The sequence below is a fragment of the Naumovozyma dairenensis genome, chromosome 4 (assembly GCF_000227115.2).
Source record: "Naumovozyma dairenensis CBS 421 chromosome 4, complete genome".
Taxonomy (NCBI): Eukaryota; Fungi; Ascomycota; class Saccharomycetes; order Saccharomycetales; family Saccharomycetaceae; genus Naumovozyma; species Naumovozyma dairenensis.
Window position 1 is genome coordinate 392,320 of NC_016482.1, and position 12,558 is coordinate 404,877.

The 12,558-nt window shown below is 33.0% G+C and overlaps 6 protein-coding genes across 6 annotated transcripts; 2 read left to right on the forward strand and 4 right to left on the reverse strand.

The window, feature by feature from the left end:
* Positions 1-101: 101 nt before the first annotated feature.
* SMF2 (divalent metal ion transporter SMF2) lies at positions 102-1,763 on the reverse strand (the record flags this gene model as incomplete). Its single annotated transcript, XM_003669675.1, has 1 exon — positions 102-1,763. The coding sequence occupies one exon, from the start codon at positions 1,761-1,763 to the stop codon at positions 102-104; it is 1,662 nt and encodes a 553-aa protein (XP_003669723.1).
* Positions 1,764-2,189: 426 nt separating this feature from the next.
* FSH1 (putative serine hydrolase) lies at positions 2,190-2,927 on the reverse strand (the record flags this gene model as incomplete). Its single annotated transcript, XM_003669676.1, has 1 exon — positions 2,190-2,927. The coding sequence occupies one exon, from the start codon at positions 2,925-2,927 to the stop codon at positions 2,190-2,192; it is 738 nt and encodes a 245-aa protein (XP_003669724.1).
* A 399-nt stretch (positions 2,928-3,326) lies between these two features.
* YHK8 (Yhk8p) lies at positions 3,327-4,877 on the reverse strand (the record flags this gene model as incomplete). Its single annotated transcript, XM_003669677.1, has 1 exon — positions 3,327-4,877. The coding sequence occupies one exon, from the start codon at positions 4,875-4,877 to the stop codon at positions 3,327-3,329; it is 1,551 nt and encodes a 516-aa protein (XP_003669725.1).
* Positions 4,878-6,086: 1,209 nt separating this feature from the next.
* INM1 (inositol monophosphate 1-phosphatase INM1) lies at positions 6,087-7,019 on the forward strand (the record flags this gene model as incomplete). Its single annotated transcript, XM_003669678.1, has 1 exon — positions 6,087-7,019. One exon carries the CDS (start codon positions 6,087-6,089, stop codon positions 7,017-7,019), a length of 933 nt encoding a protein of 310 aa, XP_003669726.1.
* A 200-nt stretch (positions 7,020-7,219) lies between these two features.
* DDE1 (Dde1p) lies at positions 7,220-8,956 on the reverse strand (the record flags this gene model as incomplete). The annotated part of the gene is made up of 1 exon (XM_003669679.1): positions 7,220-8,956. The coding sequence occupies one exon, from the start codon at positions 8,954-8,956 to the stop codon at positions 7,220-7,222; it is 1,737 nt and encodes a 578-aa protein (XP_003669727.1).
* Positions 8,957-11,177: 2,221 nt separating this feature from the next.
* GIC1 (Gic1p) lies at positions 11,178-12,284 on the forward strand (the record flags this gene model as incomplete). The annotated part of the gene is made up of 1 exon (XM_003669680.1): positions 11,178-12,284. The coding sequence occupies one exon, from the start codon at positions 11,178-11,180 to the stop codon at positions 12,282-12,284; it is 1,107 nt and encodes a 368-aa protein (XP_003669728.1).
* Between the last annotated feature and the right edge of the window lie 274 nt (positions 12,285-12,558).

Genomic DNA, 12,558 nt, shown 5'->3' on the forward strand with positions numbered 1-12,558 from the left:
AACTGTATTAGAGTTTGTAGTCCTTTGACGACAGACAGAAGAAGATATATTGGAATGTTTATTGTGAGAAAATTAAAATAAATGTATATGTTTTTTATTGTTCATAGATGCACGTCTTGACCGTTGGCAAAACTTAGTAACATGTAGAAATTTAGTCCAGATATTAATAACCATACTAAGATTGCCGCTATCTTGACTATAAGGCCATTACTCATGTCTTTGTATACTGGTTCTTGTTTAATATTGTCATTAGCAACAATATTGCTACCTTCATTCATATTTTGTAACGGAATGTTTAAATCATCTGACTCATAGTCATTATCATCATAGGGAAGCGCGTTTGTCTTATCATGTAGGCAATTGTTATGATCATTAATCTGAACACGCATAATACTCTTGTTACAAGTAAAATATAACAAGGGAGCTGAAACGAATGGTAATAACAACGAGAGAACCACTTGAGAGGCATTCAATGCACCAGAAAGTCCACTTCTACCAGCAACTAGAACTAAAATGAGACAAGGTGTAATCGCCACAGCTCTAGTTATAGATCTTCTTATTGCAGGTGGAACTGTCCAATTTAAAAATCCTTCACTGACCATTTGCCCACTTAGTGTACATACTATACCTGCACTTTGACCGGAAAATAATAAAGCTAGGACAAATATCGTTCCTGCACCCTTAGATAACGTAGAACATAACAAATTATAAATGGAAAATAAATCAGCTTCTCCTGTATCTTGTGTAGTGCCATATAATGTTGCACCTGATACGATCAAAATGGCACAATTGACAAATAATGCCACTGTGAATAAAGAAATTAACAATTCCGCAATGGTATAATGTAAAGTTTCATTAATGGCATCAAATGAAGGTTTATAGTTATCATGATTATTTTCCACATCTGTTTCATCAGGTAAATAATTACCGTTCTTAATATCATAATCTCTTAATCTTGGTTGAACTACACCAGATCCTAAATATAAAGAATGTGGCATCACAGTGGCACCAAGAATGGCTAAACTTAAATATAATCCATCTCCGTCAAAGACCGCTCTACTTGGTAAAAATCCTGAAAAGACTTCCCCTACCGATCCAATATCGGAATAAAATAATTCAATAGTGAAGCACCCTACCGTTAAGACTACCAATAATGAAACAAATGCTTCAAATAATCTGATTAATTTCATATCCCCATTCGGCTTGTAAGCCATCAAGACAATCAAAACATCCACAACGGTAAGTACAACACCCAATGCTAACGGCACTCCAAATAAAATATTTAATGATATTGCTGTCCCTACCACTTCCGCGAGATCAGTAGCAATGATGGCAACTTCAGCTAATATATATAATGTAATATTCAATCCATGTGGTAGATGTTTTTTACAATTTTGAGCTAAATCCAACCCTGTGACGGCACCTAATTTTGCACAAAGACATTGCCAAAATGCAGCCATGAAATTTGATACTAAGATGGAAAATAATAATTTGTATCGATGTGCAGATCCTGCTGCCACAGCAGTACTATAATTACCGGGATCCATATATGAAACTGATACCATTAATCCGGGACCAATAAACCCTGAATATTTTCGTAGAATGGCTACTATAGTGGACCAATGTGATTGTGAAAGTGTTTCTGGAATTCTTGCAAAGGGATTTATAGAAAGACTCTCTGTGGATGTGATTTCATTCGGCGTTTCGATATCTTCTTCTCGTTCTTCATTTCGAGGGAGTGGTGTATATGATTTGGAAGGCATGCTGTGATGTGTTGAGATTGCTCTTATTTCCTTTCTCTTTAGATCTTCAAACAATGGAAGTATGGTATTTTTATTGCTGGTAATGGGAAGGAAACTAGATATGTATATGATTGATTCTATTAGATGGGTATCTTAGTCAAATATCTAATATAAAGTGTTACTGTTTACGTACTATTTTCAAACAGAGAAGTTGTATAGTTTTCTGTTAAAGATACCTCAGCGGTTTCAAAACATTACTTTGTCTCTCCGCTTTCCCGAAAGGCTTAAAAGAAAATACACTGAACTAAAGTGTTTGGTCACTGGATAATGAACAAGAATGTATATTGATACATAGGAACATATATAATCACCTTTCTATGTCCATAAAATGTCATATTTTCAGGTAATATATGAATTTCTATTTTATCTAGACTACATGTCCATATTTTAATTGGAACCCAAAGCCGAAATTATCTCTTCTACAACTGGTCTGATGATATCCTTCTTGTTTGGAACCATATGCCCCCCTGGATGCTCAAAAACTTTGATCCTTTCACTATCAGCGCCTACAGTCCCTTCAGATTCTTTGAAAAGATTACATAAATATTGTGTTCTCTTTGCTGGGACCGCTTGATCTGAAGTCCCATAAATGAAAATAATTTTTGTCTTAGAATCCTTCTTTGGCGTAAAACTATCTCTATATCTTTCTGTAATTCTTAATTGTCCTTCATGTTCAGGGTCTGCTTCAGTGAAAGAATAACCAGAAATTATAACACTAACTTTAAACTCAGGATGAGATGGAACTAATTCAGTGATCTTGTTTGTAATTATAGTACTTAATGCAGCACCTTGTGAAAATCCTACAATACCATCATATGGTCCATTTTCTTTGATATATGAGGTAACAGTATTGATCGCATCAGTTAAATCTAGTTCTTTGGAGATTTCACTATGATAAAACCATGATTTATTCATTTGAGCATCAACAGTGGCTTTCCATCTTTCTTCATCAGTTTCAAATGGAAGATCTTTCTTTTCTAAACTGACTGGACCATCAATATAATCACATTGGATGTTAGCCTTCTTCAATAATTTCCTGATACCTGATGATTTTTCAGAGAAAACTTTACCATTTTGTAGGAAACCGTGTAGGAATAATAATTTCGGAATAGTTGTAGTAGTCATTCTATTTTCGTTAGATATCGTTGCGTTCGTTTTTCCCTAGTTATACGAAATACTCTAGAATAAGAGACAGATAGTTAGAGGAGGATATATGATCGCTTTATGTATAAAATATTTTGCCTGTCGATGTCATGTGTAAACGGATGTTTTTTGGTTGTAAAAAGTTCGAAAATTTTTCATGGAATTCTTGTCCATCTCTTTTGGACCTACGTAATTGTTTAAAATCTCCGAGATATAAGAAAGCTTGGAATTAAGTATGAACGACGTACCAATGAAGCCCACATGGACAAATGACGTATTTTTAAGATATTAAATATTAATTGAATCTATAAAGACTGTTACTTTTGTCTTGGCATATCTATGTCAAGAAAATGCAATATATAAAAAATGAAAGAATTGAATTCAATCATCCCATGCAAAAGGTGACTTAGACCTTAAATAAGCACCATACTTGGTAAATAAAAATGGAACGGGTATCATCAAAATCGTAACCATAGCCAATAAGAATCCTGCCCAGTTAATCCCCATGCCTTTATACATTTGTAAACCGAACAAAGGGAAAATTCCGCTCATTGTACTACGAACAAATGAATTACAAGCCATTCCTGAAGCGGCATATCTTCTATAAGCATCGACTGTATAGTTGAATACACCAACAAAAACAAAGAAAACACCAGAACCAAAGATCGCACTACCAATCATGGGACCCATCCAATGGACATTTTGATAGCATGTCCAGGCGAAAATCATTAACCCAATTGGACAACAGAATGCACCATAGAATAGCGGTTCAAATCTCATTTCTGGTGTTCTAATATTATTATTCTTGATAACGTTCATTTCATATCTTTTCTGGAAAATTAATGATGTTGGAGCTGCCAATGTCATACCAACCATCATACCTAAATAACAACAAGCAATTTGCATAACACCGAATCCGTAAAGTTTTTTGAAAATATACGGGAAAGCCACAAAATATAAGTAGACAATAGCTAATACTAAACCTGTGTAGAAACATAACACACCCATCATAGGATCGAGGAATAATAACAAAAATGGTCTTTTGGATGATAATAGTACAGATGACACAAAACTTGATTCCTTTCTTGTCCTTTCTAATGGTGCACAATATCTCTCATCACCTCTCTCCTTCCTCATCCTCTCAGCCTTTTTAATTAATAAAATTGGCTTATAAGTCTCTGGGATGGTGAAAATGATTAAAACTAAACAGACACCTGAAGCAATTAGTAAAGTAGCGAAAACCCATCTATAATTTTCTCTATAAAGAGCACCAGATACGATTGGTCCCAAAACTGGACCATAAAAGCAACTCAATGTGTATAATGACATTGGGATTGTAATAGTGGCTTTATCGAAAATATCACTAATACTACCACCAGCAATACTTAGAAATGCACTTCCGAAAAATCCTGATAAAAATCTACCAAACATCATTCCAACGACATTATGAGACCAAGTAGTTAGACATTGCCAAATGATACTTAAAGTCATGGAAAAAATAAACGTAAGTCTACGGCCATATAATTCACTGATTGGAGATAGAAATAAAGGACCAAAACCAAGACCAAAAATATAGAATGTAATACCTAGAACACTGACTTCGTGGGAAATATGGTATCTTTCAATCACTTTAGGTGAAACAAAAGTCCAACATGATGATATGATTGTGATAACTAAAGATGTGAATGTAATTACACATGCGATGTAATATTTGTGGAGTGTCGATAAGTGACGCGCTATATCTTCTGGATCTGGTTCACCTTCGAGAGAAAAGGAAACTTCGAACGACGATACGTTGCTTGACTGAGGGTTTTTTGAGATTTCAAAGTCTTTGTTGTCCTCTTCGTGAGTTATGTGCTTTTCTTTCGATAATGTTGATGATGAAGATTCTATCTGGACCGATGAGCCAGTTTCTATGGATGTATTTGACATCTCGACTAAAAGGAAGATTGGTGAAGTCTGGAATCTGCAAATTTCAAGACAGTTTCAAAAACTAATATATATTTGATTATTATAGTTTATGGCGTCCTTTCTATATCTCGAAGACTATGCAACTTCCAGTGGTTATGTAGACATGATGATACATATATTCCAATACGGCAGGCATGGCTGTTACCAATAGTTAATTTTTTTTTCCTAAAATTTCCTTCGGATCGAGATCTGTGTTATCTCCTATTTCCGCTTTCCATTTCCGCCGCAGGCGGCTCCGAAGGAGTTCCCAATAGATCTTGGCTGTGGAGTACAAGAGGTTCTGGTAGTGTAAGAAACAATATGCAATCTCGTTACGTAATCCTGTTGTCGATTGGACAGTTAAAGAACGGACAGTTTACTGAGCTGTTATTTAGTTGTATATATTATTGACTCATGAATGTTAAACAAGAGGTCTAAGTGCATCCATTAGGTAAACCTTTGATATGTCTGCTAGCATATTATGTATATTATCAAGATGTTTGACATAATTCACACATATATAAAGATATAAACAAAGATAGGAAATTATTATTTAATCTAAAATTTTTAAGTACTTTTTCTATATTTATTATTTATTGTCTGTCATATACTAAGAAAAACAACCAATTATCAGTAATCATATTGACTACTGAACTCTTAATATCTAATTCATTTGTCAATTATCAGCCTCTATCACAGCATTAAAAAGATCAATGAAGTATACTATTAATTTTCTTTTTAAAACGTTTACGTTTGAGTGGTATTATTATAAGCAAGGAGAGGAAGGAGTAGAATTCAACCCTTTGTCGCAGGTACAGTATTTGTGTGGATTGTCTCGCTTCTCTATGAAGCCTTAATTATCAATTTACTTAGAAGTCATCGAATTTATGAAGTGGTGAAATAGTATAATCATGTAAAATAAGAGCAGGAAAACCACCAATGTCTATGATTCGGCCTCCTTCATGAACTGCGCCTTCGTATGTATTTACTCCATGATGCTTCATCGGGTATGTTTTTTTGTTGTTGTTTTTTAGCTCGGAAAAATAATTTACCCGTCTATTATGTGTAGGTGTACGGACTTTTTTTTTCTTATTTTCCGAAGTGTTTTTATTACGTATACGAATGACGTGAATTGAAAAAATTTGACAAAATCTTAGAGAAATATAAGATGATCAAGATCTCGATTTTAGAATGAAAGTCAGTAACAATCAGGGGAAACAAGGCAGCTGTCGAACAAAAAATCAACAAAATAAAGGAAAAATGACTACCTCAAATATCGACTTACGATCCATTGAAAAATTTCTTTGTAAATTGGCCACTGAGAAAGTAGGGACTATAATCAAGACAAAATCTGGAACGCAACAAACGTACGATTTAAAGACAGGGTCCAGGAAAGTTGATATTGTCACTGAGATTGATAAACAAGTTGAAAAATTGATTTGGGATTCATTAAAGACAGAATATCCTACTTTTCAATTCATTGGTGAAGAAAGTTATGTGAAGGGGATCACTAAGATTACTGATGATCCTACATTCATTGTGGATCCAATTGATGGTACTACTAATTTTGTACATGACTTTCCTTTCAGTTGTACATCTATTGGTTTAACTATAAATAAAGAACCTGTCGTTGGTGTTATTTATAATCCTCATTTAGATTTATTGATATCGGCATCGAAGGGTTATGGTGTAAGGATTAATGGTGAAGATTTTGATCATGTAGAGAAATTGGGAAGTATGGGACCCTTGTTATTGAACAAATCGGTCGTTGCGTTACAACCAGGATCTGCTAGAGAGGGTAAAAATTTTAAGATTAAGATGGCTACTTTTGAAAATTTGTTATCATGTGATGGTGGATTTGTTCATGGATTTAGGAATATAGGTTCATCTGCCATGTCATTAGCATATATAGCAATGGGATATCTTGATGCCTATTGGGATGGTGGATGTTATTCATGGGATGTTTGTGCAGGCTGGTGTATATTAAATGAAACTGGCGGGCGTGTCGTTGGTGCTAATCCTTTAGAATGGGATATAGGAGTTGATAATAGAACATACCTAGCGGTTAGAGGTACAAAACGTGGTGATGAAAAGGATCAAGAAAAATATATTCAAGACTTTTGAGCCTGTGTCAAGGGAAGCTTACGGTATGATTGAAAAATTCGCCAATGGATAAAAGAAATAGCCATTCATGTTAAGTGAAATATGTTCTTTGATGCTAGTCTATAACGTTATGTACGTATACTGTGTAATTATATGATGATAGATAAATATAAATGATAGATTTTTTTATTACTGAAGAGTAGATAAAATACTGGTGATTTTCATTTAAAAATGTAAAAACAACCATCTTGACCCCATAAACCAAAGACACCTACTAGTGGCATCCATCCTTCATTTCCTCCAAAATCTTTACTTAGATTTCTAGCAATTTCCTTACGTTCTTCTTCTACCGGTTTACCGATGGTAAATCCTCTTATACATAACATTCCTTGTTTTTTATTAATATTTAAAGTTGATAATTCCGTTTCTACTAGTTTCCCTTCCAATGTAGTTGATAAAGTTCCAAAACATACAAGTTTATTATCTACTGATTCTGGTAATACACGATATTCATAAAAGTTAGTCTGCATGATTGGTCCCAATACGAGATTAGGACAATATAATTCAATTACAATTCTTGCACCAAATATAGATTTCATATAGTTTAATTGTTTTGTAGTGAATGAATCCATATATGAACCATATGTTAATTTTGGTAATGAATACATTTTGAATGATGAAATGTTTTCAATACTATGTAATGAGTCAGAGAGGAAAATACATCTTAATCTAGGTATTTGTTGGTTAGGAGAAGTTCCGCATTTGGTGAATATTCCTTCACTTATTAAAGTTTTAGCCCAAGATGATTTTATTTTGTGGAATAATGAACATAGTCTTGTTGATTGTTTTTCAGTTTGTGATAGGTAGGATAATTGTTGATTTATTATATCCTTATCAGTTAGAAGTAAAGTCGTCTTAAGTGGAATTCCCATATTTTTTTCAAACCCACCTTTTGATTTGATTAATGCTATTGAACCACCATGAAGTAAGATTGCTAATAATTTTGGCCACATTTGAATTAATAGGTTTGAATCATTTTGTAATTTTTCGTTGGGAAGTAATATAGTAAGGAAATCATCTTTAGATAATTCGTGATTCATTGGGAAATTTTTAATAAATGCTGCTACGCTACTTATGAGATTCATTTGAGAGAAATTAGTAGTTTTGTCAGATTGGGATGTGACGTTTAAAAATTCCTTTTTATCATCAGAATTGTCTTCCGGTACTATATATTCAAAATTACAGATATTTGAATAATTGTGGGATAATTGTTTCCAAAAGACGACATTTTCGAATGGTGTAATATTTTCATTATCTTTATCTTCGCATACGATGACCAATTTATACCAATGTTCACTTCCATTTAATAATTTTAAACTTTCCGAGGAGTCTATTACCAATACATCAAGATTTTCAATTTTCTTTCTAGGAACTGAAGGTAATAAAGATGGGATTCCGCTATTAATTGATGTAATTGTTTTCACCATTGATGCCAACATTATAGTAAATCCTTGTAATGAGGAAATTGATGTGACAATCCCAACATTTCCCAAAGATTTAAAAATCCCATTTTGATAATTTAATATATTTGATACTAATCCATTAATCTGAGGCAAAGAAAATGTCTCATTAGAATTAGTGAATTGTAAAGTATTGTTATTATTTGAAGAAACTTCCATTATTGCGTTCCACAAGTCACCAAAATTCCCATTTCTTATTTTGTAACCTTGTGATAATCCCAATCCTGTAGTTAAGGGGAAACCTTGTGGTGCTAAGAAGTTTCTATATATTGCTGTTTCGTTTTCATTTCTAACAGATGATGTGTTTGATTGCTGATTCAATGCCAATTTACTTATATCTCTTTTAAAATCGAGCAAGTATGATGTTAGAATCCAATTGGCTATTAACAACCCAATCAACAATGTGGCAAACAGCTTTATACAGGAGAAGAAGCCCATACTTTTGGTGTGAAATATATCTGTGATGAGAGTTCCTGGGTGGTATTTGTTTTTGTTTTTGTTCTTGTTAAACGTCGTTATCTTTATTAACAATTAGCGATAATGTTCATCGAATGATTTTTTTTCCCTTTTATAAGTTTGAAGAATTCAGGTTGTATAATTGAAGCAACCCCTTCTCGAACGGGTTTGGAATTATTTATTACCTAGAGAAAAAATGTGATCAGAAACGAACAGAGCGAGCAACAAAGGTCAATATTTAGTCTTTATACGTGCGTATATAAATAAAAGGATGTTGAAACTTAATATTATTAATCTTTTTTGATTTCTATCGTATACGAAAATCTCGGATATCGGATTTAACCTTATTTAAGCGCCGAGATTTGAAACAATAAAAAAACTATGGAGGGGAGGGCATCATTTGTATAACGAGTGTTATGTTCTAACTTTCTAGAGAGTAATAGTCCAAAACGTCCACTGACAATTGAAAACTTGTACTTGTGTTGGTTATTTAGACAAACTGCAAGGGCAATTTTTTACGTATTTGATTGACATGAAGAGCATGGTCGGACATATATACATGCCTGAAATAATTGGAGGCGTCATTCAAAGAAACAAAAGAGACAATTGTATAACAGCATACATAAGCAAAAGTACTGATTGTTCAACGTTATGGAACTTCATGGAACTTCATGGAACTTCATGGACAGCTCCAGGCCGTCCTAGGATACCAACATAGGGGCGCCGCTGTTAGCGCCGCAAAAAAAGGGTAGTGGTGCCACAACAACAACTACAACAACAATCGGTGATATCACTCATCGTGGGTATTGTACCCCAATTTTGTTCGCTAGGTAAATGTATAAAAGGGGCAGTATTTTACATATTCCATTCTTCCTCCTAAACTTCTATCACTTTTTTCCATTAGTTCATTAATACAAGAAAGAGTTCACTTGCTGCTCAATCATCCATATGTCCGTCGATCCATACATCGAGCAACAAAGCTAGTTATCTGAAGGAACCTTTACATACTTGTTCTTCTTGTGGAACTAATCTTTTCATCCTGTTATTATGAAAGTTTATTTCATTCAAAAGGAGGAAAAGATGTGTTTTGAAGGAAAAGAAGTATGGAAAGGTTCCAACTGAATAGAACACTTTGAAACAAGATTATACTTTCTCAATTAGACCATAAATGAAAATCGTTAATGAGAAGGAGAAAAAAAGAAATGAAAAGATTAGTCCACAGGAAGTTATATCTTATTAAGAGGGAGAGGAAAAAGGAATGAAAAACAAGTTTTTTTAAGTATTTCCCTTTAAATTTTGCCATTGATTAAACAAATATTAGGGGACATCGGGATGGAATAGGGATCCGTTCTGTATGCCCTGATTACATTTTTGTAAATTTTTTTTTTTTTTTTTTTCGTTTTTGTTGTTTTTTGTAATAAAAATGCGATACATTGCTTTCATTTAGTTCATCTCACCACATCTGACTATGATGTTTAGTTTTGTAACCTTTTCTATTCTAATTTTACATTTGTATTTTTTTTTTCTTCCTTTCTTCCATCTATTACGCTAAATTATATATATTATTATCTATATAAATATTATATAACATATAGGAACTGGCCCAAAAGAAAGTGTATGTATGACCAGAGCAGACCAGAGCATGCATGCTTTATAAACTTTCGTTGTGATAAGCAGTAAATCTTCTTTTATGTACATAGACTATACACACACGCACGGTATTACGTTTTCATCTAGTATCATCACATATTCTTATATATGCTGTTCTCCAACGACAACGTAGTTAGCAACTTACAGAACCAAGAAAAAAGAGGTTTATTATTCATTCATTCATTCATTCACCAGCATTATTATTATTATTATTATTTTTAACTCTCATTTTTCACAAGACGCGTAAACCTTGTTTGGTGTCTCTGGTTCAGAAAAGCCCGTGCGAAACGCGAAAATAAACATTAACTTTCCCCAAAAGGGTAAAAAACGCGAAATAGACCATAAGTTTAAAATTTCTTGAACAATGGCTGATGAATGAAAAAGAATGATCCATGATAGTTTTATAAATGTTTCATTGCATATGTTATATTATTATAATAGGATATAATTAAACTTAGCAATTACTTTTCCCTCTTTAGAACTTATATTATTTTTTTGCTTACTTCTGCCACTAATAGAATTGAGTAAGACTAGAAAAAAAATTATAATAATTATGAATCAAAATAATCAAATGGAATTACCACAGATGAAATCCATCTGGCTAGATGAAGATGAAGAAGTCGAGAAACTATATGGTGGATTACAAGCTCAAAAGTTCCTTGCTGATGAAAATGATGAAGATAATTTAGACATTATGGTTCTAAATAGTGATAAACCTGTCCTAGACAACAAGCGTTTCAAAAATATTCCAATTAATCCACAATTCAACATTACCAACACCATCACCACAACATCTACATCCTCGGGTAATTCAAAGAAGAAACAGAAGAAAAAACTTTTCCAACTATTTGGTAAAAGTAATAATAATAATACTCAATCAAATAATACTATATCATTGAAATCTATCTCTTCACCATTTGCCTTCCAACATATCTCTCACGCTGGGGAAAAATCAGAAACTAAAAATTTAAGATCGAAAAGTAATACCAGTAATAACAATATGACAATACAAGAAGAACCTCAACAGGTACAAATACATAATTTACCTATTTTCCAACAAAATTTGACTGTACCTCCACGTCCAATTTCAACTAGTACCGCTACAACTAGTTCATCGATGTACTCTAACAATACTATTGCCACGGGAAGAATCTTATCAATGTCAACAATGGCTACCACATTCTTAGAAAAGACACCATCTTCAAATAAATTAAATCATTATTCTCAACAATTAAACAATATGCCAATGGATCCCAATCATCATTCACGTAACAAATCAGACACTAGTGATATGTCCATAGATTTCTTGAAAAATTATTCATTCCCAACTTTATTAGAAGACAAGCCAATAGTAAATTTCGAACCATCCAAGGAAGAATTAGAAGATCGCACTAACAATAACAATAATAAAAATAATAATAATAATATAGCACCCAATTCGAGCCTCAATAGAAAATCTGCAACAATGAAAAACATAAGAATTTCCTCATCCCCACACTTATTAGTATCTACACCTGAATTAGAGGATAAATTGTTTACTGAATCTGACATAAGATCAATTAAAAATCATAATAGAAGAATCTCTGTCGATGATATTCTTCGATACTATAACCAGTCAGGAAGTGATGCTAGTTCCCCGATCTTATACGGCTATGAATAATCTCTTTCTCCACCAACAGATAATAATATAGACTCAATTATAAAACTTTCAATATATTCATTCATTCATTTATTCGCTCGCTGTTGCTCATGCTTATGCTCATTCATTTTTATTTTTTTTTTGTTTATTATTATGTCATTGCCTCAACAAAACTATCGAGGAACTTTTTCGTCACACTCATTTTTATCATATTCATTACCAAAATTGTTTTTACAATTTATTATAAGTTACCAAACTAATGCGATAGTTTTTATGTTTCGCGTATATACCTATA